This window comes from Pipistrellus kuhlii, unplaced genomic scaffold, assembly GCF_014108245.1.
Source record: "Pipistrellus kuhlii isolate mPipKuh1 unplaced genomic scaffold, mPipKuh1.p scaffold_m20_p_20, whole genome shotgun sequence".
NCBI lineage: Eukaryota > Metazoa > Chordata > Mammalia > Chiroptera > Vespertilionidae > Pipistrellus > Pipistrellus kuhlii.
The window spans coordinates 16,695,057-16,719,121 of NW_023425516.1; the positions used below are offsets into that span (position 1 = coordinate 16,695,057).

The window sequence follows — 24,065 nt, forward strand, 5'->3', positions numbered from 1 at the left end:
TCCGGTCAAGGGCATGTACCTTGGTAGTACCCAGTAGGGGGTGTGCAAGAGGCAGCTGATCGTAATGTTTCTAACTCTCTGTCCCTCTCTCTTCCTTTCTGTAAAAAATCAATAAAAATATATTAAAAATTAAAAAAATACTATTTGTTGAGCTCTTAGATACTACATTATCTTGTCCAATTTTCCCAACCCATTTTACTGACAACACAGTGCCTTACCTGTGAGTTTTGGGAAGACCTTAAAGGCGTGAAGGTTGAACTCCAAAATAGCCATCCTCTGTAGGGGACCCCTGCCCCTCGCCCCCCAATACACCTGCCTGTCCTTCCCTCCCCATATCCAAGCCATCAACAGGTCCAATTGGTTGTCTCCAAAAATAAAGCCTGAATTCAACCGCTGCCCTCTCGTTCTACTGGCCAAAATTCCAGCTGGCCACATCTTTCCTACCAAGTGATCTGTTTGGAAGGCAAAATTATTAGTAATTTCACATTACAGTTTCCAAGTATGCTTAGCGTAAGATGCCAGCTTGTCCCTCTGCTGGCCAGGCTGCTTCCCTCTCTGACAGCCCCTACGAGGGTGGCATGGCTGAGTCTGGGTCTCGGCGTTCACTGGAACATGACCAGCTTGTTGGTCGTGTGGCATTCACACCCTTGCAGGCAGCATTCCCTACTTGGAAGCTTCAGGTCCCAGTCTGGGTCACTCTATTTACAGCTTCTGTTTTACCGAAGATTATCCTGTGTATTCTTTCCTTGTTTATTTCTGTCTGCAGTGCCAAAATATAACCTGAGTGAGGGCAGGGACTGTATTCTTCTTAACAGATGTGTTTCAGTGCTTAGAACAAGGAGCTTGAAGGGTAAGAGAGGAGCTCATAATATAAAATCATTTACCCACACAGCAACTAACTCCCTGTCGGGCTCCCAGGTGAGTCCCCAGGAGAGGTGCACCCAGTAACAGCTCCCTAACCACAGGAGGATCCTCAACAGTCATGGAGCAGATTCTAAACTCAAAAAACACGGCCGGACAGTACTTGCAACACGCCCAGGAGGCCAACAGGTGGCGCTCGGAGGCCGCCCCCGGCCTTGTTTGGCAGCTCTGCCTGCATTTCCCAGCTTGCTCCTCGAAATCCACCCGGAAGTACTGCTGCGGTCCTGGGTGAGTGTTTTCTCCCCCACCCCCCCCTCATCTACCGTGTTTGAGGGGGTTCGGACGCTGCGCAGATGCTGAGATTTTAAAGAGAACACTAGTCACCCCACTTCACGCAGGTGTTACGGTTATTTCTTATCAGAATTCCAGTACTTGCCTATGGATCACGTTGAACTGTTTATACGTAGATTAAGAATCATAGCCAGCCCTAGCCGGTTTGGCTCAGTGGATAGAGCCTGGGCTTGCGGACTGAAGGGTCCCCCGTCTAGGGCACTGCCGGGGTTGCCCGCTCAGTCCCTAGTGGGGGGGGGGGGGGCGCGTGCAGGAGGCAGCCAATCAATGATTCTCTCTCATCATTGATGTTTCCATCTCTCCCTCTCCCTCTCTGAAATCAGTAAGAGAAAGAAAAAAAAAATCCTATCCACTTGAGGATCACTATACTTGTTTATTTTAGTTCAGTATTTTAGTATCACTTTATTTTAATACTGGTGTGGGCAGGGCAGGCGGCTAGGGTGAAAGGAAGATAGACACACTGCTTTTCTGAAGACTTTGTGGCAGGCAAGCCCCTTACGTTCTCCTAGTGTTACTTCCCCATCTGTAAATTTGCCTGTACAGTGTGAATTGGGGGCGGTGGGGGTGGGGGGGCTTGTCTATAAAAATACTGGTGCCTGCCCAGACAACTGGCTCAGTGGTTGAGCTTTGACCTATGAGTGAGGAGGCCACCGTTCCATTCCGGGTCAGGGCACATGCAGGGATTCCAGGCTCCATCCCCAGTGAGAGGCTTGCAGGAGGCAGCCGATCACTGCTTTTCTCCCATCATTGATGTCTCTATCGCTCTCTCCCTCTCCCTTCCTCTCTGAAATCAATAAAAGTTTATTTTAAAAAACCTTCAGGTGCTTGCGGGAGGAGTGCAGGCATTTGGGTTTTTTTTTTGCAAGCTAGCCAGCTGATTCCAGCATGGCCAGGTGTGCGAGACCCTGGGCTAGACCAGATCATCGCAGCTTTAACCACCTACTTCCTTCCTAGCACTTGGCGTTAAACTTTCCAATGACAATCTGAAGACAGCAAGGAGGAATGCTGCTTGGATCACTTTGCCGTAGAGCTCATTTTTGCATCTGGGACAGAGCCTGGGCCGTGCCCCACCACTGACTCCCAGGTCTTTGCTCTGTGGAGACAGGATGGACAGATTCCTGGAGAAGAGGGCTCTGGGGAGCCCTGTGGGAAAGAGGGAGCAGGAGCAGACAGGAGCAGGCTCAGCCGAGTCGGGAGAAGACGAGGAAAGCACCAGGAAAAGGCCCAGGACAGAAAGCCCCGGGAATGGCACTGGCTTGGCGGGCCTCAGCTGGCGACGCATTCGGTCTGAGGGCCTGGACTGCGATTACACAGTCCTGTTTGGCAAAGCCGAGGCGGACGAGATTTTCCAAGAGTTGGAGCGAGAAGTGGAGTATTTTACAGGTAAGCAGAGGACTGCAGGCTGTGTGTGGAAGGCTTGTTCAATAGAACGAGTCCATGTTTAGAGAAATCGGAACTCAGGAGCCATTAATTGCTGATGAGTTTGTTAATTGATTTGACACTTTCTCTGGGCCCCTTGTGGGCCAAGATCCTCTCGAGGTGCTTGGGGTGAAAACTTAAAACAAAAACAAAAAACAGGATTGCCTGCCCACGGGGGAGCTGACAGACAGCTAGAGTGAATCTCCACTGGGAGAATCAGCTGGGGAAGTTGAAAAAAGAAAAAGATACTGAGTTCTGACCGAGATCAGTGGAATCAGAGTAGCTGGAGGCGAGCCTGAGCATCAGTGTTTTCCGGTGAATCCAACCTGCAGCCAGGGCTGGGGACCACTGGCCCGGGAGAGAAGGCAAATGGCCGGTAATCATGCAGTGCTCCCAGCATCACCAGAGGACTCCTTTGTTTGTGTTAACTCCGGTGGCTGGGCCCCGCCCCACAGACCAGTGTCTGCATTGTCAAGTCTTATAGAGGCAGTGGGGTACCTCACATTGAGAACCAGCAAGGTGGCAGAGCACGAGGAGGCACAGGAAAGCCCACTGGGGGCCCCAGCCTACAGACTAAGCTGTGTGAGCCCCACCTTTCAGGGGGCCCTAGACCCTTGGTCTCCACAGTGGGCAAAATCACCCCCACGTGTATCACCCCTAACTTTATCTCGCTCACATCTCGGCCTCTTTCTTCTGTTCCTACTGTAGTCAAGGCGATTAAGTTATGGTGTTCTTAAAATAATCGGACTAGGACCATTTTCTCTAAGTGCAGGACAAGATTCACTGTTTTTGTTTGTTTTTAAAAAAATATATTTTCATTGATTTCAGAGAGGAAGGGAAAGAGAGAGAGAGAACCATTGATTGGCTGATTCCTGCATGCCCCACACTGCAGATTGAACACAACCCTGCCATGTGCCCTGACCAGGACTCAAACCATGACCTCCTGGGTCCTAGTTCCATACTCAACCAATGAGCCCCGCCAGCTAGGCAAGAATCACTGTTCTTAAATGAAAACTTTGGGCAAGCCACAAGGACTTTTGAGGAGGGGTCCTTGGTCAGGTTATTAAGTCATTCCTGCCCTGGCTGGGTAGCTGAGTTGGTTAGAGCCGTGGTCGGCAAACTGCGGCTCGCAGGCCACTTGGTGCTCTTTGGGCCCTTGAGTGTGGCTCTTCCACAAAATACCACGGCCTGAGCGAGTCTATGTTGAAGAAGTGGTGTTAGAAGAAGTTTAAGTTTAAAAAAATTTGGCTCTCCAAAGAAATTTCAATCGTCTTACTGTTGATATTTGGCTCTGTGGACTAATGAGTTTGCCGACCACGGGGTTAGAGCTTTGTCCTGATACGCTGAGGTTTCGGGTTCGATCCTGAGCCAGACCACATACAAGAACCAACCAATGAATTCATAAGTAAGTGGAACAACAAATCTCTCTCTCTCCCCCCACCCCTCTCTCCTTCCTTCTCTCTAATATCATTCCGTGTCTTTTTAAAATTATCCTGAATACTCAGGTAGTGAGTGTGCAGGCACCCCCTGCCCGTTCTCTGAGCTGCATGCTTCGTCTGCACAGGTGCGCTGGCCAAGGTGCAGGTGTTTGGCAAGTGGCACAGCGTGCCCAGGAAGCAGGCGACGTACGGCGACGCCGGGCTGACCTACACGTTTTCCGGCCTCACTCTGTCCCCCAAACCCTGGGTCCCGGTGCTGGAGCGGGTCCGAGACCGTGTCTCTTCGGTGACTGGGCACACCTTCAACTTCGTGCTCGTTAACAGGTGACACTTTACTCTTGTTTTAGGCCCCGGCACTGACTTTTACCAATCTCTGCCTCTTCCAGGAGGGAGAGGTTAGGCTTCCTCCATATTTGATTCCTTGGCACCACGGGTAACCCCTTAGTGCACCAGGGCTGTGGGTGGCCGAGTGGCATGAGCAGCCAGTCTTCCTGGAGCTCCTGCCTCAGGGGAAGGGAGGGGTGACTCACTGATGAACAGCTGAATGAGATCCTGTCAGACGCTGATCAGTGTCTGGCTGACTTGACCAAGAATGGGCAGCAGGAAGGGGTCTGGGTTCAGGGCAGGGTTTCTCACAGGATGTTTTTGGGGGGCCGGGTAATTCTGCGGTGTGGACGGTCCTATACATTGTAGGAAGTTGAGAGCAGAGTCCCTGACCTCCGCCCACTAGATGCCAGTAGCAACCCTCCGTAGTCATGGCAACCGAAACGTCCCCAGACACTGCCCAGTCCCGGTGGAAGGAATATGGATTTTATCTAGGTGTAGGGAGAGACTTTTTTTGTTGTTAATCCTCACCCGAGGATATTGTTTCCCATTGATTTTTAGAGTGAGTGGAATGGAGGGAGGGCAAGAGAAGAGAGGGAGAAACATTGATGTGAGAGAGACACATCAAATGGTTGCCTCCTGCATGTGCCTGACGGGACTGGGAATTGAACCTGTAACCTAGGTTATGTGCCCTTGACCAGGAATCGAACCTGCAACCTTTCCGTGCAAGAGCTGACACTCTAAACTCTGGCGGGGCAGGGAGAGATCTTTTCTTTCTTTCTTTTCTTTTTTTTCTTTTTTTTTTTTTAAATATATTTTATTGATTTTTCACAGAGAGGAAGAGAGAGGGATAGAGAGTTAGAAACATCGATGAGAGAGAATCATCGATCAGCTGCCTCTTGCACACCCCCTACTGGGGATGTGCCCGCAACCAAGGTACATGCCCTTGCCCGGAATCGAACCCGGGACCTTTCAGTCCACAGGCCGACGCTTTATCCACTGAGCCAAACTGGTCCCGGCGGGAGAGATCTTTTCATGATAAAGGTTTACATATGTGAACCAGGAGAACTAGAAAACATGTTTTGGTTTCTATTGGTTGTTGAATTTTCAAGCACGTGACTGACAGGGACTGGGTAACCCAGTGAGAAAGCTCTAGGCGTGGCTCACCTGTGGGACCAGGTAAGAAACCGGCATGCTGGGAGCAGCTGTTCACAGGGTGAGAAATGAGGATGCCCAGTGCTGGCACGCAGGAGCGAGCTGTGCCGTGAGCTGTGCCCGCTTCCTCATCCCAGGTACAAGGACGGCTGCGACCACATCGGGGAACACCGAGATGACGAACGAGAGCTGGCTCCTGGGAGCCCCATCGCCTCCGTCTCCTTTGGGGCCTGCAGGGACTTCCTCTTCCGGCACAAAGACGCTCGCGGGAGGAGCCGCTCCCGGAGGCTGGAGGCGGTCAGGCTGCCGCTGGCCCACGGGAGTTTACTGATGATGAACCACCCGACCAACGCTCACTGGTATCACAGCCTCCCCGTCCGCAAGAAGGTCCTGGCTCCGCGCGTCAACCTGACCTTTCGCAAAATCCTGCCTACTAGGAAGTGAAAATATTTTTCCGTTAGTACTTCTGTTGTCTCCTTGCCTCTCTGCTCGAGGATGGAGCTGGCATAGCCTTTACCAACAGGGAAAGGAAAGGTTATTCTTGGCTCAGTCGGCAGGAGCGTACTTCCATACACGGAAAGGTCCCAGGTTCGATCCTGGCCAGAGCACATGGATGGATTGCGGTTTTGATCTCTGGCTCCAGCTGGGTGCATGGTCAGGGCAAGTGTAGAAGGCAACCGATCGATGTTTCTCTCATCCTCCCTGCCCCACTCTCTCCAAACCAACGAAAATGTCCTTGGGTGAGGATTTAAAAAATAAATTATGAAAGAATACCAGTTGATTTATTTTTTTCCTGAAAATGATTCTTTTATTGCTATAATACAGAGCAGATACAAAAGGTGTCTTTAGCAAGTACATAAATCAGCAGTTAATGTGGCAGAAACGACTACTTTAGCTTAAGATTTTTTTGCAAAAAGAAGCTGTTTTGTAAATAACTTAAAACTAGAAATAAGATTATTTGGCCGCTGCGTAACGCCTGGTAATTTACAAAACGAGAAAGTCAGGTTGAGAGACTGCACGGTATCATTTACAACCGTGGCCTCTGACCAACAATCTGCTTAGGACGCGTTCAAAGGATGAGCCCTTCCGTGCCCGGCATCTCTCTGTAACGGCAGAGACTTCAGAGAGGAGCAGTAGCTACTCAAAGCGACAGGTGTGCAGTGCGGTCTAAGGTCACACGATGGGGTGTTTGTCCCACCAGCCTCGGGTAACACGGGTATGCACGCTCGTTTCAACATCAAAGCCAGGCTCTGCCACGGAATTGGGGTGGGGGGTGGGGGGGTGAGGGGGAGCAGCAGTGAGTGGCTCGACCAGACGCTTCCAGCTGCCCCTCACCCCGCCAGCCAGGACCTTGAGAGCCTTCACAGTCTGTGCTATTGGGTACGAGAGTCCAGTGTCTGAGTCCTCCAGGTGCGAGCTGGGCCTGGTGGCAGCGTGGCCTCTTGAGCTTTTAGCTGACACCGAGGCATCTTCTAGAAGGGTCCGCCTGCTTGCCCCCACCGGAGGAAGGGCGGCTCTTAGACTTACCTCAGGCGGCCAATTGGGCAGGTCCGATTCCAGGTCTTCTCTCTGAAGAGTCCACACGAATTTGGTATCCTTTGTCTTCTTTGAAAATACATAAATCTCGCTAACATACTCCTGTGTCATCAAAATGCCCTCGGCCTGGTCTGTGTTCATGCCACTTACCTGAAGAGGGAAGAGCATGCTCCCCGTGGTGTCTCTGTGTAAGGCTGCTGGGGACAGATGGTTTAAAACATGGACCTTTAACAGAAGGACACTACTGTTATTGTCAGCTGTAGTTCTGTGTTTAAAAAATAACTTAGACTTCTTTTCTTTGTGGACAAGCCTGGCCTTGGATGGTCACCGAGTCTAACCCTTCACTTTAGGAAGAGGAAACGGGTCCGTGGAGACGGCAGCCCCGGGGTCAGTGCTTTTCCTTCCGGGTCAGGCTCTCACATCCAGGCAGGGCTGTCTTCTTACCCGGCCCCCGGCCCCACCTGGAAGTCTGGCGAGCTCCGCCCCAGCAATAAATAAATAGGAGAGAATAACGGTCCGAACGGGGCCTCTGGGTGAGAAAGGTGTCTTCTCCAGAGCAGAGGGGTCGGCAGGGGAGCCCACACCGCTCAGGCCTGGCTGTCCACGTGGGATGATCAGCCCGCCCGGTCCCATCCTGAAGGTAAAAGCAATGAGTGAGCCGGTCACTAGCACCGACGCGGCCGTGAACGGGGTCCCCGAGGGGCAGATTTGGCAGATGCGCTTGCGCTGGATACGAAGGAGCGGGAGGCTAGAAAAAGACGTACAAACGGAAAGGCAGGTGTTCTGTGGGCATCCCTTCCCTGTCCTCCAGCCAGCCACCGGGAAACCTGGGAGAGAGCTTTCCCAAGACTGTTGCTACGACCCTTAGAGAAAGAGTGTTTTCCAGAACGGACAGGCCACAAAAGCAACCGGAAGCAGTGAAAGGCACTTTTCCTTCTTCATTGTTGCCTTCGATCATTTCACGCACTCCAGTCGGCCATTTCTGGATGGGCCTGCTTATTAAAGATAAAAGATCTGTGCCGAGACCTCAGAGGATTGGACAGGGTTAACGCCCCTCTGAGAACACCTAGCGTTATCAGGATATAACAACGATGTCTCTGGAGTTCGATCTCTTTTAATCACCTGCATCGGGCGAGCACACAGATGCTCTAGACATACGAGTGCTCTGCTGACATGACGAGGATGCCTTCCGGTGCACACTAGAGCGGCTCAGGGCGGACCGGCTGGCACTGGGGCCACCTGCTCCCGGGGAACCTGCCCTTAGGACGCACAAGGAGGCGGGAGGACTCTCGGGGGGCTGCCTGCACACCGCACGCGAGCGGCCTGGCTCCGTCCTTTTCCCTACGGCGTGGGCAGGGCCCTCAGGTCCAGCTCTGGGGCCGGGCACAGTCACTCCTCGGACTTGTACTCCCGACTCTGGTGCATCTTGGAGAGCACGCGTTCGTAGAAGAGCAGGTAGGCGCTGGAGGACAGGACCTCCTGCAGGCTGGCCTTGCGGACAGTGTCGTCGGAGACCCACAGCCACTGGTTGCTGGTGGAGAGGGGGTTCTTGGCCGAAGGGGGCGACCGCCGGTAAGTCACGAAGTGTCCCGAGTGCATGTCTCCGTGGTGGACGACGACTGCCATCAGCCGGAAGAGGTACGTGGAGGAGCTGGCCGGTGGGAACAAATGCCAGCGGTTTACAAAAGCAAAAAGTAGACCAATCCTAGATATTCAACGAGAGGGGGCTGGTACAATGGTACATCCGTACAAGGGGATGCTACACAGCCGTTAAAATACAGGCCTATGCCGAAGCCGGTTTGGCTCAGTGGATAGAGCGTCGGCCTGCGGACTGAAAGGTCCCAGGTTCGACTCCGGTCAAGGGCATGTACCTTGGTTGCGGGCACATCCCCAGTACGGGGTGTGCAGGAGGCAGCTGATCGATGTTTCTCTCTCATCAATGTTTCTGACTCTCTATCCCTGTCTCTTCCTTTCTGTAAAAAAAAAAAAATCAATAAAATATATTTTTAAAAATACAGGCCTATATTTACTGGCACGATGTCCATTCTCTGAGTGATTATATGAGAGCCCTCACACACATTACAGAGTGGAAGACATTAAGGACTTAACTGGTGGTCTAGGTAGTGGCCCAAGATATTAAAAATTTTCTGCCTTATGCTTTTCCTACATGCACTCACAAACGCATGCACACATACACATAACACATATTTAAATTTTATAATTCTTATATTTATAGTGACTTCCATTTCGGACAAAAATAAACAGGAATGCATAATAGTGAAGTTCCACCTTACAATGAAGGACAGCCACCTCACACTGTCATTCATTCACTTCGTGAGGAGCTAATTTTGGAAAATCCCAGAAAACCAGCAGCCCCCAACGGGGAAGGCTGCCGGTGGAGAGCCACTCACCTGTAGTCCGGAACCACCGGGAGGGGGAAGGGCATTGGGGCTGGCAGGGTGGGCAACAAAGACGGGGAGCAGGCACCATTCATAAAAATTTGGGCTTTGGGGCCCCCTGGCTGATTCAGACCTGCAAGAGAAAAAGGCCCGAGGCAGTTAACAATTAGCAACGGGTGTGGGTAAGCAAAACATGGTTTTTTATTATGCTGAAATGTAACTACCCGACAAAGAAAATACACATAGTATTTCTTTTTGTTACTGTCAAGCTTCCTGCCTTTTGTCCCTGTTTTAACACCAACAGGAAAAGCATTTAGAAAAAAGAAAAGCTTGACCGCATGGCTCAGTGGTTGAGTGTCGACCTATGAACCAGAAGGTCACGGTTTAATTCCCGGTCAGGGCACTTGCCCAGGTTGTGGGCTCAATCAGCAGTGTGGGGCCTGTAGGAGGCAGTCAATCAATGATTCCCTCGCATCATTGATGTTTCCATTGCTCTCTCCCTCTCCCTGCCTCTCTGACTCTCTGAAATCAATATTTATTTAAAATTAAAAAAGAAGAAGAAATTCACTGGAATGATATGTGAACCAATTACTGCTTACAGTCAAAAGACCAGACAGAAATCTTAAGCTTTTCTTCCTATATTTTTTTCAACTGTGATAGTTTTTATTTATTCATTCATGTATTTAATTTTTAAATACAGGGCGTGCAGGAGGCAGCTGATCAATGATTCTTTCTCATCTCCGATGTTCCTCTCTCTCTCTCTCTCTCTTCCTCTCTGAAATCAATTAAAAACAGCAACAAAAACTATACCTCTCATTACTATATAATTTTAACTTTTTTCTTTTAAGAAACCTTATCCCTCCAGCCCCAAACCTGCTGTTTTCAAGAATTTCAGCAACCACTGGACAAGCCTTCAAGGCAGAAAGCCCCAGAAGCTAGTGATGCCAAACCCCTTTTCTCTGCGCTGCGTCAGCTCCTCGGCCACACACCTGCTTTGGGGGCGGCCGGCCCGTCCTGCAGTTCCAGTGCAGGCCCCGCCTTCTCCTTCAGTTTGGGGCTGTGCTGGCCGGGCTTATGTCCGAGGAGGCGGTACTTGTAGATGTCCATCATCAGGAACTCATTGAACTGCACGTGCTCATGCCGCTTCAGGGGCGTGCCGTGGCTGGACCAGCTCAGCCGCTGCAGGTGGATGCACAGACACTGAGGGAGCTGCGGGCGGGAGAAACCAGAAGTGCTGAGTGTGGGGAGGGGGCCCTGAGAGGCCTCGAAAGCAGAGCCAACAAGGTGTGCGGCGTGGGCTCACCTTCCCCAGTTTTAGCTGCTTAACGAAAGTGGTCCTCTGGTGCTCCACCTTCTCCCCGTTCAACGTCCCTTTGGCTTCAATCTGGAATAGAAGAAACCGCGTCCATTGGCTGAAATTCTTAAAAGGACATCTCTGGAGAGCTGCCATCAGGTGGGTGTTTACACCTGCATTCAGCTGGCACTTGACTACTACCTGCTGAAATGAACTCAGCTGCCCAACTACTTGTGGGTTGTCAGTGTTTTATTTCTTAAGTACCAGCGACCGTGGAGGCAGGAGAAATAAAATAAAAAGAAGCTCTGAGACTGGCATTTAACCTATTCTGTTGTCTTTAAAAACTCTGTTCCAGCCGAAACCGGTTTGGCTCAATGGATGGAGCGCCGGCCTGCGGACTGAAGGGTCCCAGGTTCAAATCCGGTAGGGGGCATGTATCTTGGTTGTGGGCACATCCCCATTGGGGGTTGTGCAGGAGGCAGCTGATTGATGTTTCTCTTTCATTGATGTTTCTAACTCTCTTTCCCTCTCCCTTCCTCTCTGTAAAAATCAATAAAATATATATATATATATATATTTTTTTTTTAAAAATCTGTTCCACATAGTCCCTCTTAATTCAGTTGCTTAGGGAGTTAGGCAGGTGGCACAGGTAAGGCGGGTGTGAGACAAGTAGGAATGGAGGGGATTCTAGCGAACCGGAGAGGGCATGTCCAATCTCAAACCATGGTATCTAACTTCTTTCAATATTTGGTGGATAAAACCAAACTCATCAGGGAGAGAGACGTGCTCCATCAGCTGCCAGGAACCCAACCTGAGGTGGGAATGGCAGTGGCGGGAAGGATCCCGGGGCCAATGGGGTGAGAGGCGTCTATCGGGGCACACAGACCACGGGGGAGACGACGTTCGGGGCTGAAGGCCTACCTTTGTGCAGTTGTCACATACAACATCCCGCACTGATTCTGACGAGATGAAGTGGTGAAGGCAGTGGTCCAGGGTCAGGGGATGACCCTACGGCACAAGAAGACGACGCTTCGTCACAATTCAAAGGGGAGCTACTGACATGGTGAACGGCAAAAAAAAAGCATCACAGACACAACCGGCTGCCTTCTGAACAAACACGGAGCTCACGGCACCCTAGACTGGCTACCGCGAGGGAGTCCAGGGTATGAGGACATAATGCTGCAGATGATGATGGACTCCCACGCTGTTTTAGATATTTTTGAACTTGAGATTAATGTGTGTATATTTTTAAAATAAAAGTCAAAATTTCTGCAAACCGTCCACCTCCTCTCCCCACAAATCGGGTCATGGTACTAAAGACATTAAAACTAAGACAGGTTCAACCAATCACAGATCTGAGGAACCCATGGCCCCTGAGCTACACAAAATGCCCCAAAACCCTTTCAGACTCAAATGTCCCCGAAGCAGACCCCAAAGGAACCACAGGTCAGTACATACCCAGGTGCCAGCTGGAATACTTAGTGAAAGGCTATCAAAGGTATCGAATCGAACAGGACTCTGAAACAAAGATTGCAGAAAACCCAGAAAGGGCTGGAGTTCAGTTCAAAACTTTATAGAAGGGAAAATACATGTTTATTGAAGTTTAATATTTAGAAGTTCAACACTAACATAATGAAACATAATGTACTTACCCAGAAGCAAATTCTACTGAAAACAACCTTGTAAACACAAAATACAATAACACTAAACAGCTTTGAAACACTAAGATGACATGGCTGACCCAGAAATTTTGGGGTTTTATCTTAAGGAAGTAATCATGGACATAACTACAAAGATGCTCATCAGAGCATTATTGATCATGGCAAAATGTGATCACTGAAATTTCTACAGAATGATTAAATAAATTCAATCATGTCCATGGAGTGGAATACTACATTAAAAATAGAGTAGTATAAGAATGTGTGATTATGTGGAAAGATGTGTGTTTTATTACAAACATGAAAAAAAAAACATGCTAAAATAGGGTAAGAGTTCCCGCATTTGGTGATGACAGAGTAGCTTGATTAGATGAACTTCCCTGAGATAACAATTGTAGAATCTGTATCCAAACAAAACAAAACTATAGGAATGACTGGAGAGCTAGCAAAAGCAGGCAGAAATGGAAGAGAAGTCATGTCTTGGAAAAATAGGAGCTCCGTGGGTGAGATTTGCATTGTGTGGCTTTTTGTCTGAAGGTCTCCCTAAAACAATGTACAAATTTGGTGAAAAACAAAGACACAGATTCAAGAAATGCAGCAAACTCTAAACAAATACAAAGAAAATGGTGTTTATGCACTGAATGGGCAAACTACTGAAACCCCCAAAATGAAGCGGAAATCTTGTAAACAGCCAGAGAAAAAGCGACACTTTCTACACAAAGGGATGAAATGACTGATGCTGACTCTGCATTAGAAAAAAATGCATGTCAGAAGACAACAATGCCTATAAAGGGATGAATTTAAAATAAACCAAATGAAACTGAAACAACAGCAACCCCAAATTCTATACCCAGCAAAACTATTCTTAAAAAAAAAAAAAAAGGCAAACGAAAAACATTTTCATACAAATTAAATCTAAGTAAAATTGTTGCCAATAGATCTGCAAGAAATGATGAAGGAATCCTTTTAGGCTGAATGGAAAAACCATCAAATATTCTTGGGTCTACAGAAAGGGCTGAAGAAAACTGAAAATAGCAAATGTAAAACTATTTTGTTTTGTTTTTTCTTTTAAATATATTTAACTATGTAAAGCAAAAAGTATGTCAGTATTATGGGATCTGTGATATATGACAAAAATAACATACAAAGGATGCGGACTAGAACTATATTTATAAATTTCCTATGCAATATTATATTATCTCTAAATGCTTAAAATTGCATGATTTCATCATAACCCCCCCCCCCAAACTTAAAAAGGACAGCTAAAAGCCAACAGAGAAATTACAACAAAATCTAAAAAGTATTCTAAGGAATCTACAACAAAACTTCTGGAATCAATAAATTAGTTTTTACAAGAACGCAAGATAGAAGGTCAATATACAATTGAATTTCCATATATTAGAAAAAGGTTTTAAAATCCCACTTACAAAAGTATCAAAATACAAATAAAATGCAATAAAAAGTAAAAGATAAATGGGAAAGTTATAGATTAAAATATATTTAAGACATAAGAATTTTAAGTTATGGACCTTTTTTTAATCCTCACCCATTATTGATTTTAGAGAGAGAAGAAGGCAGAGGGGAGGGGAGAGAGAAAAAGAAATGGGGAGTAACTGCTATAATAGATCCAGGTTTTTTGGAGGGTGGATGATAATGAAAATATCCTAAAATTGTTTGAGGTGATAGTTGTACAATTCTCTATTTCTGTATTTACTTGGAAAGTTTCCAAGTAAAAAAAAAAAAAATTTAAAACCTCAAAAGCAAAAAACAAAACAACAGTCCTAGAAACTGCTGTGTCCACCATCAGTATAGACCCAAACTCAGGACCTGAATTCTTGCAACCCACAGGGGTTCTGAGGCTCTTGGCTCAGAAGATGCCTCCTGAAGATCAGTGACCATGTTACTGTGTTTCCCCGAAAATAAGACATCCTCCGAAAATAAGACCTAGCGCGTGGAAAGATAAGACATCTCCTGGAAATAAGACCTAGCGCAACTTTGGGAGAAAAAATTAATAGAAGACACTGTCTTATTTTCGGGGAAACAGGGTAGTACTGACCGCAGCGGGGCAGTCTGTCCACAGGCAATCACAAACAGCATATACCAACGATAGTCCACATTCTTCTTCTGACCCTTCACGAATCTTAACTTAAAAGAAAACATCGCGAGAAAATACAAAGCACTGGCGTCGTATTTACCTGGTGCTCACAGTGTTTGCAGACCATGTTACTAGTAAGTCTCCCATGAAAAGGATGCTGAGATTTCCAGTGATTGGATGTGGGATGAGGTGACCCTGCAACACAAAACATCTTTGGATCTGCCACCTCCTTTTTATTTATCTTGATTATTTTTTAAAATATGTTTAATTGATTTCAGAGAGGGAGGGAGAGGGAGAGATAGAAACATCAATGATCAGAATCACTGATCGGCTGCCTCCTGCACACCCCCTACTGGGAATCAAGCCCAAAACCCAGGCATGTGCCCTGACCAGGAATCAAACTGTGAAAGCCTTGCCCCACCAGCGTGGCTCAGTGGTCGAGCATCAACCTATGAACCAGAGGTCAAAGGTTCGATCCTGATCCCGGTCAGAGAACATGCCCAGGTTGTGGGCTCGATCCTGTGTGGGACTTGCAGGAGGCAGCTGATCAATGATTCTCTCTCATCATTGATTTTTCTATCTCTCCCTTCTAAGGAGGACTGTGATCATTTGTAGTAAGCCGGCCAAGGTAGAAATGCTGAGAACATGGTTTCAGCTTACTGAGTTCCTCACAGGATCACTTCAGCAAGGTAAAAAGAGCCTGGCTCGGTGGCTGAGCCTCAACCTGCGAACCAGCAGGTCATGGTTTGATTCCCTGTTGGGGTACAAGCCAGGACTGCAGGCTCTATTCTCCATAGGGGGCGTGCAGGAGGCAGCTGATCAATGATTCTCTCTCATCATTGATGTTTCTATCTCTCCCTCTCCCTTTCTCTCTGAAGTCAATTAAAAAAAAAAAAAATATATATATATATATTTTAAAAGAAGGTCAAAATAAAACCCTCTCTTGTAGTTGAAATAAGTCCGTTGGAGGAAACTGAGCAGGCTAAGATGGGAAGGAATAATTCAAGATGTTCACAGAGGGAACCATTTACAGCTGTTTCCAAAACACAAAATCCTTTGGGAGTACACACAGTTCAAGCTGGATGTCACCAGAAAAAAAAAAAAATGTAAATGAGCAAATGGTTGTCATATCCAGAAAGTACCCATCTTATGTGTTGCAGTTCAGTGGACAATGACTACCTCTTGTGCGGCAGGTTATCTGTGTGGGAGTGACTTCCGGCTGCTGCTGTAAGGGAAAGAGAAACAGACTGGAGACCCTCCTGCAACCCTTTTCTCCCCCTCGGCCCACTGCCAACCTCACCAGCTTCTGTGCTGACTGCACCACGAAACCAGCTTTTCCCAAAGATTTCTGGAAGCAGCCTGCAGCCTGGATCACGCCCTCTGATTGGCCACTGTGCCTATTCCTTCATCAGATGCGATCAGAACACAGTCCCTCTCTCGGGAATATTCCCCCCCCCGGTACCCGTTAACTTTTATAATGGTTCAGGGACACGAAGACTCACTTAGCATTCCCAGGGCTCTGTGTCCCCCTGTATAAAAAAGGGGGGACATGGATTTTTCTCCTTTTCCAAGCCAACACAAACTGCAGCCAGGAATTATTTTGAAGTCTTCCTGGTCACTGCCTGCAAAGACCCTCTCCCGGCCCCACCCCACTGCCGATGGTTCCTGAGTCTGACTGTGAGCTTAAACTTGTACGAAGATTATACCCATGGTCCCTTCACCTGTGACACGTGCACGAACCACATGCAGTGCATTGGAAACCTTCATGGCTTACCTCCAGGGAATGCACGTCGAACAAATGCGTGACCCGGGGCTGGCGGTCCCGCTCATCTTCCAACGACGAGGTGATGACGTGGAATAGCTCATGAGCATCCTGCCAAAGGGCAAAGCGTTCTTCAGAGGCCCGAGGAGGCCGGGGTCAGCATCAGGACCACCCCCGTGTGGCCCGCCAGGCAGCCCCCTCCGGCTAACGTGGGCAGGGTTTGCTGTCCACCTTCTCAGGGCCCAGCTCCTTTAATGAAAACAGTTCCCTCCTGGCCATTTTCTCAATGAAGACCCTCCCCAGACGGAGAGCTCACTGGTGGGAAGGAGGCTCTAAACATAAAGCTGTTTTGAATGTTGTGTTCACCTGCTCTTCGAAAGAAGAGATCTGCCAGCGGTACATCCTTAAGACGTCCAACAGGCAGCTTGCATCCAAGGCCTCGTCATCTGTCACTTCTTGGCAGGAGAGAGCTGGAAACAGAGATGGTCACGTAATCATTACATTCATCAGCCTAACAGCTAGCCAGAAAACCTGCACCGCACAACATACCAAAGCTAATGAACTTAAATTTGTAAAATTCACCTTGGAGTCATATCTCTTCCTTCATTCTTCCTTGTAACCTTAGTACACTATGAGGCGCGTGGTGTTTGTTGAATGAATGTGACTTTTCATAAGGCTGCAGCATTTAAATAAAGCAATTGCTTTTTAGTGACTTACTTGAATTATCATCAATATAAATAAATGTATTGTTGCAGATTCTTACTGAATAAAATGATTTTAACTCAGGGGATCCTTAACCACTCATCTCGTCCAACCCCACATTCAGTGCTTAATTCCTCTCCCATGGCCTTCACTTGTACTTGTCTGCATGTGAGTTTCTCATTATCACTGCAAAGAAATCAAGCTACAAGTAGCAGCCTGCTGAGTTGTTTACTTTTTAATCCTAAATAGAATCAAACCTAATAAAAATAAAAGTATACTGGGCTTGCAGGCCAATAAGAGAGTGGCACGAAATATTCAAAGTGATGAAAAGCAAAGACCTACGATGAAGATTACTCTATCCAGCAAGGCTATCATTTAGCATACAGCATACAAGGAGAAAAAGGGTTTCCCAGACAAGAAAAAACAAAAGGAGTTAATCAAACTAGTATTACAAGAAATGTTTTTTTAAAAATATATTTTTTATTGATTTTTTACAGAGAAGAGGAGAGAGGGATAGAGAGTTAGAAACACCAATGAGAGAGTCATCGATCAGCTGCCTCTTGCACGCCCCCTACTGGGGATGTGCCCGCAACCAAGGTACGTGCCTTTGACCGGAATCGAACCCGGGACCTTTCAGTCCGCAGGCCGACGCTCTGTCCACTGAGCCACATTATTCTACATTTCTAACTGTTTCCTTAAGCCAGGCTTCCAGACAAGGCACTGCTAAGTCTAATTGTGGAACATTCAGCAAGACAACCAAAGCGCTTCCTGAAAGGTCCCCTCCCTCCTCAGCAGTGTGCAGGAACATGTCATCCCACAGCCGGTCATGACCGTGGATTTGTTTTTCAATCCTTGCTGACAGGCAAAACAAAAACAAAAAAACGACACCAACAACCCAGGGTACTTCGCTGTTATTTCATGTCAGTTAAGATGCATATTTGAGTGTCAGATACACTTTTTATCTATCGAAATACAATTTGTGTTATTTTCCTTCCTTCCTAGGCTAACATACTTAAAAAAACAACACTTCATTGTTTTTGAAACCAGGGTATTCGATAATCAAAACGGTTATGTAACAAAGGGTTTTCATCTTCCCTAGAAATCTGTTACTAAACTGATCATTTTTAGAACAGGTGGTGATATATTTGATTTGATTTTTAAAGGAGCTGTTTGTATCTGTTGGGCTCTTCGTGGTTTTTCCCATCATGACCGGTATGATCTTTCCCTACACAGAGGCTATAATACTAACCCTCTGTCTATCAACCGAGCTGCTGCTTTGAAAATGCACAGTGTGCCAAAACCGGTTTGCTCAGTGGATACAGCTTCGGCCTGCGGACTGCAAGGTCCCAGGTTCGATTCCTGTCAAGGGCATGTACCTTGGTTGTGGGCACATCCCCAGTAGGGGGTGTGCAAGAGGCAGCTGATCGATGTTTCTCTCTCATTGATGTTTCTAACTCTCTATCCCTCTCCCTTCCTCTCTGTGAAAAAAATCAATAAAATATATTAAAAAAAGAAAATGCACACAGCCCCCCCCCCCCCCCGTTCCCAGCTAGATACCTTTCAGGAGGTGCAGCAGTGTCAGGGATAAATACTGGTGTCGGGGGGGCTCCTTCTGGTCCCCGGCGTACTGCGTGGTGAACTCTTCCAGCCACCGGATGAAGGCGGGGCAGGCGGACAAGCCCTGCAGCAGCGAGTTCATGAAGCAGGTGTTCCCCAGGTTGACGAGGCCAGGCACCAGCCCTGGAAGTGAGGGAAGGGCGGGGGGAGAGAGACCAGCACTTCACCTTGGATCCGCCCTCTTACTCCCTCCCACACGTGACCCAGAGTTTCTGCACCTCGGCCTCGGATTTGAAATCTGAATGTGAGAAAGTTCTCAGCCACAGAGATCCGGAGCCAGGCATTCTGTCCAGGCCGAGCCCTGTCCTAGCCCTGCTCCCTCAGGGGGCTGCAGCGACAGACGGACAGGTCCCAGTCCGTCCGTGTTACTTTTGAAACCCACCGCAGCGTCCAGTACAGTTTGGTTAACACTGAGTGTACAAAACCCTATAGTAACGTCTCCCTTGCCCTTCCTCCTCCTCTCTCTCTCCTTTGATAAAAAAGCAATGTTTCTCAGCACAGAGGAAAACAATTCTTCTGTTGTCGCTCCTGGGACAATGATTGTGTTCTTATAATCAGTGGGAAAGACACGACAGCAATTCTGGTCAGTCTTTCTGCAAAGAGACCAACAAAACCTGGCACACTTCCCTCTGCTGCTGATATTAAAACAACAACAACACCTTTTTATTATGAAAGTTCTCAAACAAGCACAAAGGAAGAGAGGAAATATAATGAATCTGAGTAACCATCCTCAGATTTAACCAAGATCAGCATTTTGCTACATCTATTCGCCCCCCTCAAAGCTGACTTTTAACCAACAGAAGGAGAGCTGCATTTACAAAAGGGCATATTTTCACAAAGAAGGAGATAGACGTTTGTGTGAATGAAGAAACTTGAAACATTTACTAGTGACTACCAGCTAGTCAGCGAAGCCCCACATGCGGTACATAATTAGTCAGTTCTGCTACTAAAACACATAATTGCCATATTAATGAGGACACTAGGCAATGCAGCCACTTTTACTGCAGGGCATAAAATCTGGAGCAGGTAAATACTATTTTGATCTCAGCTACTGATGATACTAGGGACTCTCTCTGACAACTACCAACATTATCCTAATGTCATCACTAGTATGATGCAAAAAAAAACAAAACAAAACACACACACACAAAAAAAACCCAAACAAACTTCTGTTTAAAAGAAAGTACTAGCCGAAACCGGTTTGGCTCCGTGGATAGAGCGTCAGCCTGCAGACTGAAAGGTCCCGGGTTCGATTCCGATCAAGGGCATGTATTGTACCTTGGTTGCAGGGGTGTGCAAGAGGCAGCCAATCAATAATTCTCTCTCGTCGATGTTTCTAACTCTCTATCCCTCTCTTTTCCTCTCTGTAAAAAAATCAATAAAATATATTGAAAAGAAGAAGAAGAAGAAGAAGAAGAAGAAGAACAACAACAACAACAACAACAACAACAACAACAACAAGTACTGTTCAAAAACTGAAGATACAAGAGAACCAAAATGGTCTCCCTTTTTGTACTGTTTGGGGTCATAAGGGTTTGGGTCAAGTCTATAGACCATGCTGCCAGGTCTAAGTCTTACCTTTCCTGCGCTTCTTTCTTTCTGTAATGGGACCCCAAATCACATATATTCCTGCTGCAAGAGCAGCGGCCAGTCCACCTATGACACCCCAGTTCTTCATGACTTTATACCTGAGAAAGAAAACCGGTTTACTGTCTGCCCTCATCACAAACACATTCTGGGTGTATACAGACATATGAAGAAATGACATTCCCTCAACATAATCCACTGGCTCCTGGCCCGTGTGGCTCAGTGGTTGAGCATCCACCTATGAACCAGGAGGTCATGGGTGGATTCTCAGTCTGGGCTGCACGATCCATCTCCAGTAGGGGGCGTTCAAGAGGCAGCTGATCTATGATTCTTTCTCATCATTGATGCTTCTGTCTCTTTCTCTCTCTCCCCCCTCCCTTTCTCTCTGAAATCAATATTAAAATAATAGTAATAATAATAATAATAACCACCCACTGGCCCACCAAATACCTAACTTTCAAACTAAAGTAACACAGCGCCAAAACCGGTTTAGCTCAGTGGATAGAGCATCGGCCTGCTGACTCAAGGGTCCCAGGTTCAATTCCGGTCAAGGGCATGTACCTTGGTTGCGGGCACATCCCCTGTAGGGGGTGTACAAGAGGCAGCTGATTGATGTCTCTCTGTCATCGATGTTTCTAACTCTTTATCCCTCTATCCTTCCTCTCTGTAAAAAATCAATATATTAAAAAAATAAATAAAGTAACATATAGCATAGGATTATGTCTTGAAAATCAGCAGATTTAGACTTTAGGATTTAAAACCTGAGTCAGACCACAAAAGCCTCATCTCACTGAGAGGAGAAGCCAGGTTTTCCCTCCTCTGCCCTCACTCCCCGCACACTGCCCATCACCCCGCCTCAGGGCCTTTGCACTGCTGCCCCCTCTCTCTAAGCTCCTCCCCCAGACCCCTGCGTGGCTCACTCCTTCACTTCCCCTCCACATCTGACTATCAGAAGCTGCACTCCTGGCTCCTTTCGCCCAGGCTGACTTTTGCTTGTCACCTTCTAACATAACATTCACTTCTTCACTATGTTTACTGCCCGTCTCTCTGAGATGGAACGCTACATCCCTGAGGGCAGGGACCTTTGTCTATTTAGTCACTGACAGATCCCGAGTGCCTAGATCAGTATCCGGCAAACCTCGGCTCTCGGGCCACATGCAGCTCTTTGGCCCCTTGAGTGTGGCTTTTCCACAAAATACCACGGCCTGGGAAAGTCTATTTTGAAGAAGTAGCATTAGAAGAAGTTTAAGTTTAAAAAATGTGGCTCTCCAAAGAAATTTCAATCATTGTACTGTTGATATTTGGCTCTGCTGACGAATGAGTTTGCCCAACCACTGCCCTAGCTGGTTTGGCTCAGTGGATAGAGCATCGGCCTGCGAACTGAAAGGTCGTAGGTTCGATTCCAGTCAAGGGTACACGTGCAGGTTGCGGGCTCGATTCCCATTTGGGGACTTGCAGGAGGCAGCCGATCCATGATTCTCTCTCATCATAGATGTTTCTATTGCTCACTCCCTCTTCCTTCTTCTCTAAAATCAATAAAAATATTGATTGCAATATTTTTATTGATTTTTAAAATATTTAAAAATATTTTTTAAAAAGAAGAAAAGTTATTTTTAAAGTTTCCGAAGGCACCGCTGTGCTGACTTTTACAAAACAAGAGTATTCACAAAGGCCTGGGAAGATGAAAAAGGACCGGCATTGAAATGGTAAAGCGCTTACACATCGGCTGCCAAATCCCCTTTTCAAACACTAACATTTCCCAGTGCGTGCTCTGTGTTGGGCACCGTGATCATCTTAGCTCACCCCCAAAACAACTCCATGGAACGGGGTCCCATTCCCGCCTCCTTTTAAAAAAATATATATATATTTTATTGATTTTATTTTTATTTATTTATTTTTTAAAAATATTTTTATTGATTTTTTACAGAGAGAAGGAGAGAGGGAGAGAGAATTAGAAACATCGATGAAAGAGAATCATTGATTAGCTGCCTCCTGTACACCCCCTACTGGGGATGTGTCCACAACCAAGGTACATGCCCTTGACTGGAATCGAACCTTTGAACCTGGGACACTTCAGTCTGCAGGCCGACGCTCTATCTATTGAGCCAAACCGGTTTCAGCAAAAAATATATATTTTATTGATTTTAGATAGCTAGAAACATCGATGAGAGAGAATCATCGACCAGCTGCCCTACCAGGGATGTGCTTGCAACCCATGTACATGCCCTTGACCGGAATCAAATCTGGGACCTTTCAGTCCGCAGACCGACGCTCTACCACTGAGCCAAACCGGTTTCGGCTACCGCCTCCTTTTTTACAAATGAGGAAACGAAGAGAAGTAGCCAACTTGGTCAAAGAGGGCGAGGCCGTGGGCTCTGAACTTCGGCCTGACAGGCTGCCATCCCCGTGCTTCACACCATCAAGCCCACAAGGGACACTGAAGGGGTGGGACAGAGAACTTGACCGTGTGCTTGGCAGGGAGGGCAGGCCGGGCATGGACAAAGAAAACTGGAAACGCCATTTCTCTGCAAAATGACAGCATGAGGAGAGGATGGGCTTTGCGAGTGAAAAGCTCTGGTTTTGTGAGTGAAAAGCTCAGGCTGGTTGCAGGGTCATGGCCAAGGCCCCCCCAAGACACGTCTCCCATCTCAGAAGAGGGACACCGCAGAGCCAGCGATGGCTCCCGGCCGGCTGTAAGCTCTAGACCTGCTCCAGTTCCAGAGGCAGGAGGCTGACCTGAACAACAGGTCTCGGTCATTCAGGGACAGGACTGAGGAGGGAGCAGGGCTCAGCTCTGAAGCCCGGAGCCCGTGGAGAGTGGACAAGAGGAGGGAAATAGGGGGTCTGAAAAGGGGGGGCAATACTGGTGGTGGAGGTGGGAGACCTGGCAGGACCTTAGCAGAACTGGGAGCTTTAATAGGTAAAGGGGTCCTGGCTGGTGTAGGGACCCCCCCCCCCCTTGCAAGACAATTAGTTACTAATAAGACGGGGGACCCAGACAGAAGACGCGATCCGGGCATACCTGGGACAGGGACTGACAGGAACGGGGGGGGGGGGGGGGGGGAGGGGGCGGGGGTCGCGCTGGAATGCACCCGGCATTTTGCAGGATTGGAACCATGCAGGGCTGGAGGAGAGCTTGACAAGGCTGGGGAACCCTGGCAGGCCAGGGCCTGACATGGCTGGGAACCCATAAGGATGCGGGGGGGGGGGGGGGGAGAGGAAGAGGGAGATCCTGAAAGGATTAAGGGAACCTGGGGGGCCTGAGAGGACGAGGGGCATTGAGAGATCTGAAGCCTTGACAACCCCGCGGGTTTCCAGAAGTTCTGGGGCCCATGACAGGCCTGGAGGAGGCAGGGGCATCCGGGGAGGGGGCGCAGACAGCATTGGCGTCGCCAATGAAATCTGGGGGCGCCAGCGGAACTGGGGGGTGCAGACAGCATTGGCCCCGGAGGCCCGTCGCCCCCCTCCCGCCTCGGGGCCTGGGCCGCCCACCCCGCAGGACGCAGAAGCCTCTAGAATGCTCGCTCCGGACCCGGGGACCCTGACTGGGACGTGCAAAGGCCGCCAGAGGCCCGAGCGGGGGACTCTGGACCCGGCCGCCCCGGCCCGCCCCCCCCCCACGCTCACCTGACGGCCGCCCCGGTCCGCAGGAAGCGCTGGATGGCCCTGTCAGCCGCGCTCACCGCCTCCCGGGCCCGGGAGCTCAGCATCGCGGCCGCGCGGAAGGCCCGCCGCCGCCCGGTGCCCCCGGTGCCCCCGTCGCCCCCGCCGCTGACGGACAGAAGTCTCCCAGGGCTCCTGTGGCGGCGGAACCCGCGGTGCAAGTCCCAGCTCCTCAGGGGAAGGGATACCGAAGGACCGGCTCC

General features: G+C 48.4%; 2 protein-coding genes across 5 annotated transcripts; one reads left to right on the forward strand and one right to left on the reverse strand.

Moving 5' to 3' along the window:
* Positions 1–699: 699 nt before the first annotated feature.
* On the forward strand, positions 700–9,749 carry ALKBH2 (alkB homolog 2, alpha-ketoglutarate dependent dioxygenase). 2 transcript variants are annotated; one of them, XM_036449067.2, is made up of 5 exons: positions 706–1,259; positions 2,167–2,595; positions 4,196–4,394; positions 5,687–6,005; positions 9,322–9,749. In XM_036449067.2, the coding sequence occupies exons 2-4, from the start codon at positions 2,319–2,321 to the stop codon at positions 5,991–5,993; spliced, it is 783 nt and encodes a 260-aa protein (XP_036304960.1). In that variant the 5' UTR covers positions 706–1,259; positions 2,167–2,318; the 3' UTR covers positions 5,994–6,005; positions 9,322–9,749. The 2 variants fall into 2 exon arrangements, with proteins under 2 accessions (XP_045441595.1, XP_036304960.1); XM_045585639.1 differs by lacking the exons at positions 4,196–4,394; positions 9,322–9,749 and having other exon boundaries at positions 700–1,259; positions 5,687–6,265.
* On the reverse strand, positions 7,161–24,027 carry USP30 (ubiquitin specific peptidase 30). 3 transcript variants are annotated; one of them, XM_036449065.2, is made up of 13 exons: positions 23,827–24,027; positions 20,191–20,300; positions 18,553–18,735; positions 16,660–16,763; positions 16,306–16,404; positions 15,711–15,753; positions 14,632–14,726; positions 12,237–12,296; positions 11,700–11,786; positions 10,788–10,868; positions 10,474–10,693; positions 9,497–9,617; positions 7,161–8,736 (listed from the first exon to the last, which is right to left on the reverse strand). In XM_036449065.2, exons 1-13 carry the CDS (start codon positions 23,907–23,909, stop codon positions 8,475–8,477), a joined length of 1,548 nt encoding a protein of 515 aa, XP_036304958.1. In that variant the 5' UTR covers positions 23,910–24,027; the 3' UTR covers positions 7,161–8,474. The 3 variants fall into 3 exon arrangements, with proteins under 3 accessions (XP_036304958.1, XP_036304957.1, XP_045441592.1); XM_036449064.2 differs by having other exon boundaries at positions 15,711–15,756; positions 23,827–24,025; XM_045585636.1 differs by lacking the exon at positions 20,191–20,300 and having other exon boundaries at positions 15,711–15,756; positions 23,827–23,980.
* Between the last annotated feature and the right edge of the window lie 38 nt (positions 24,028–24,065).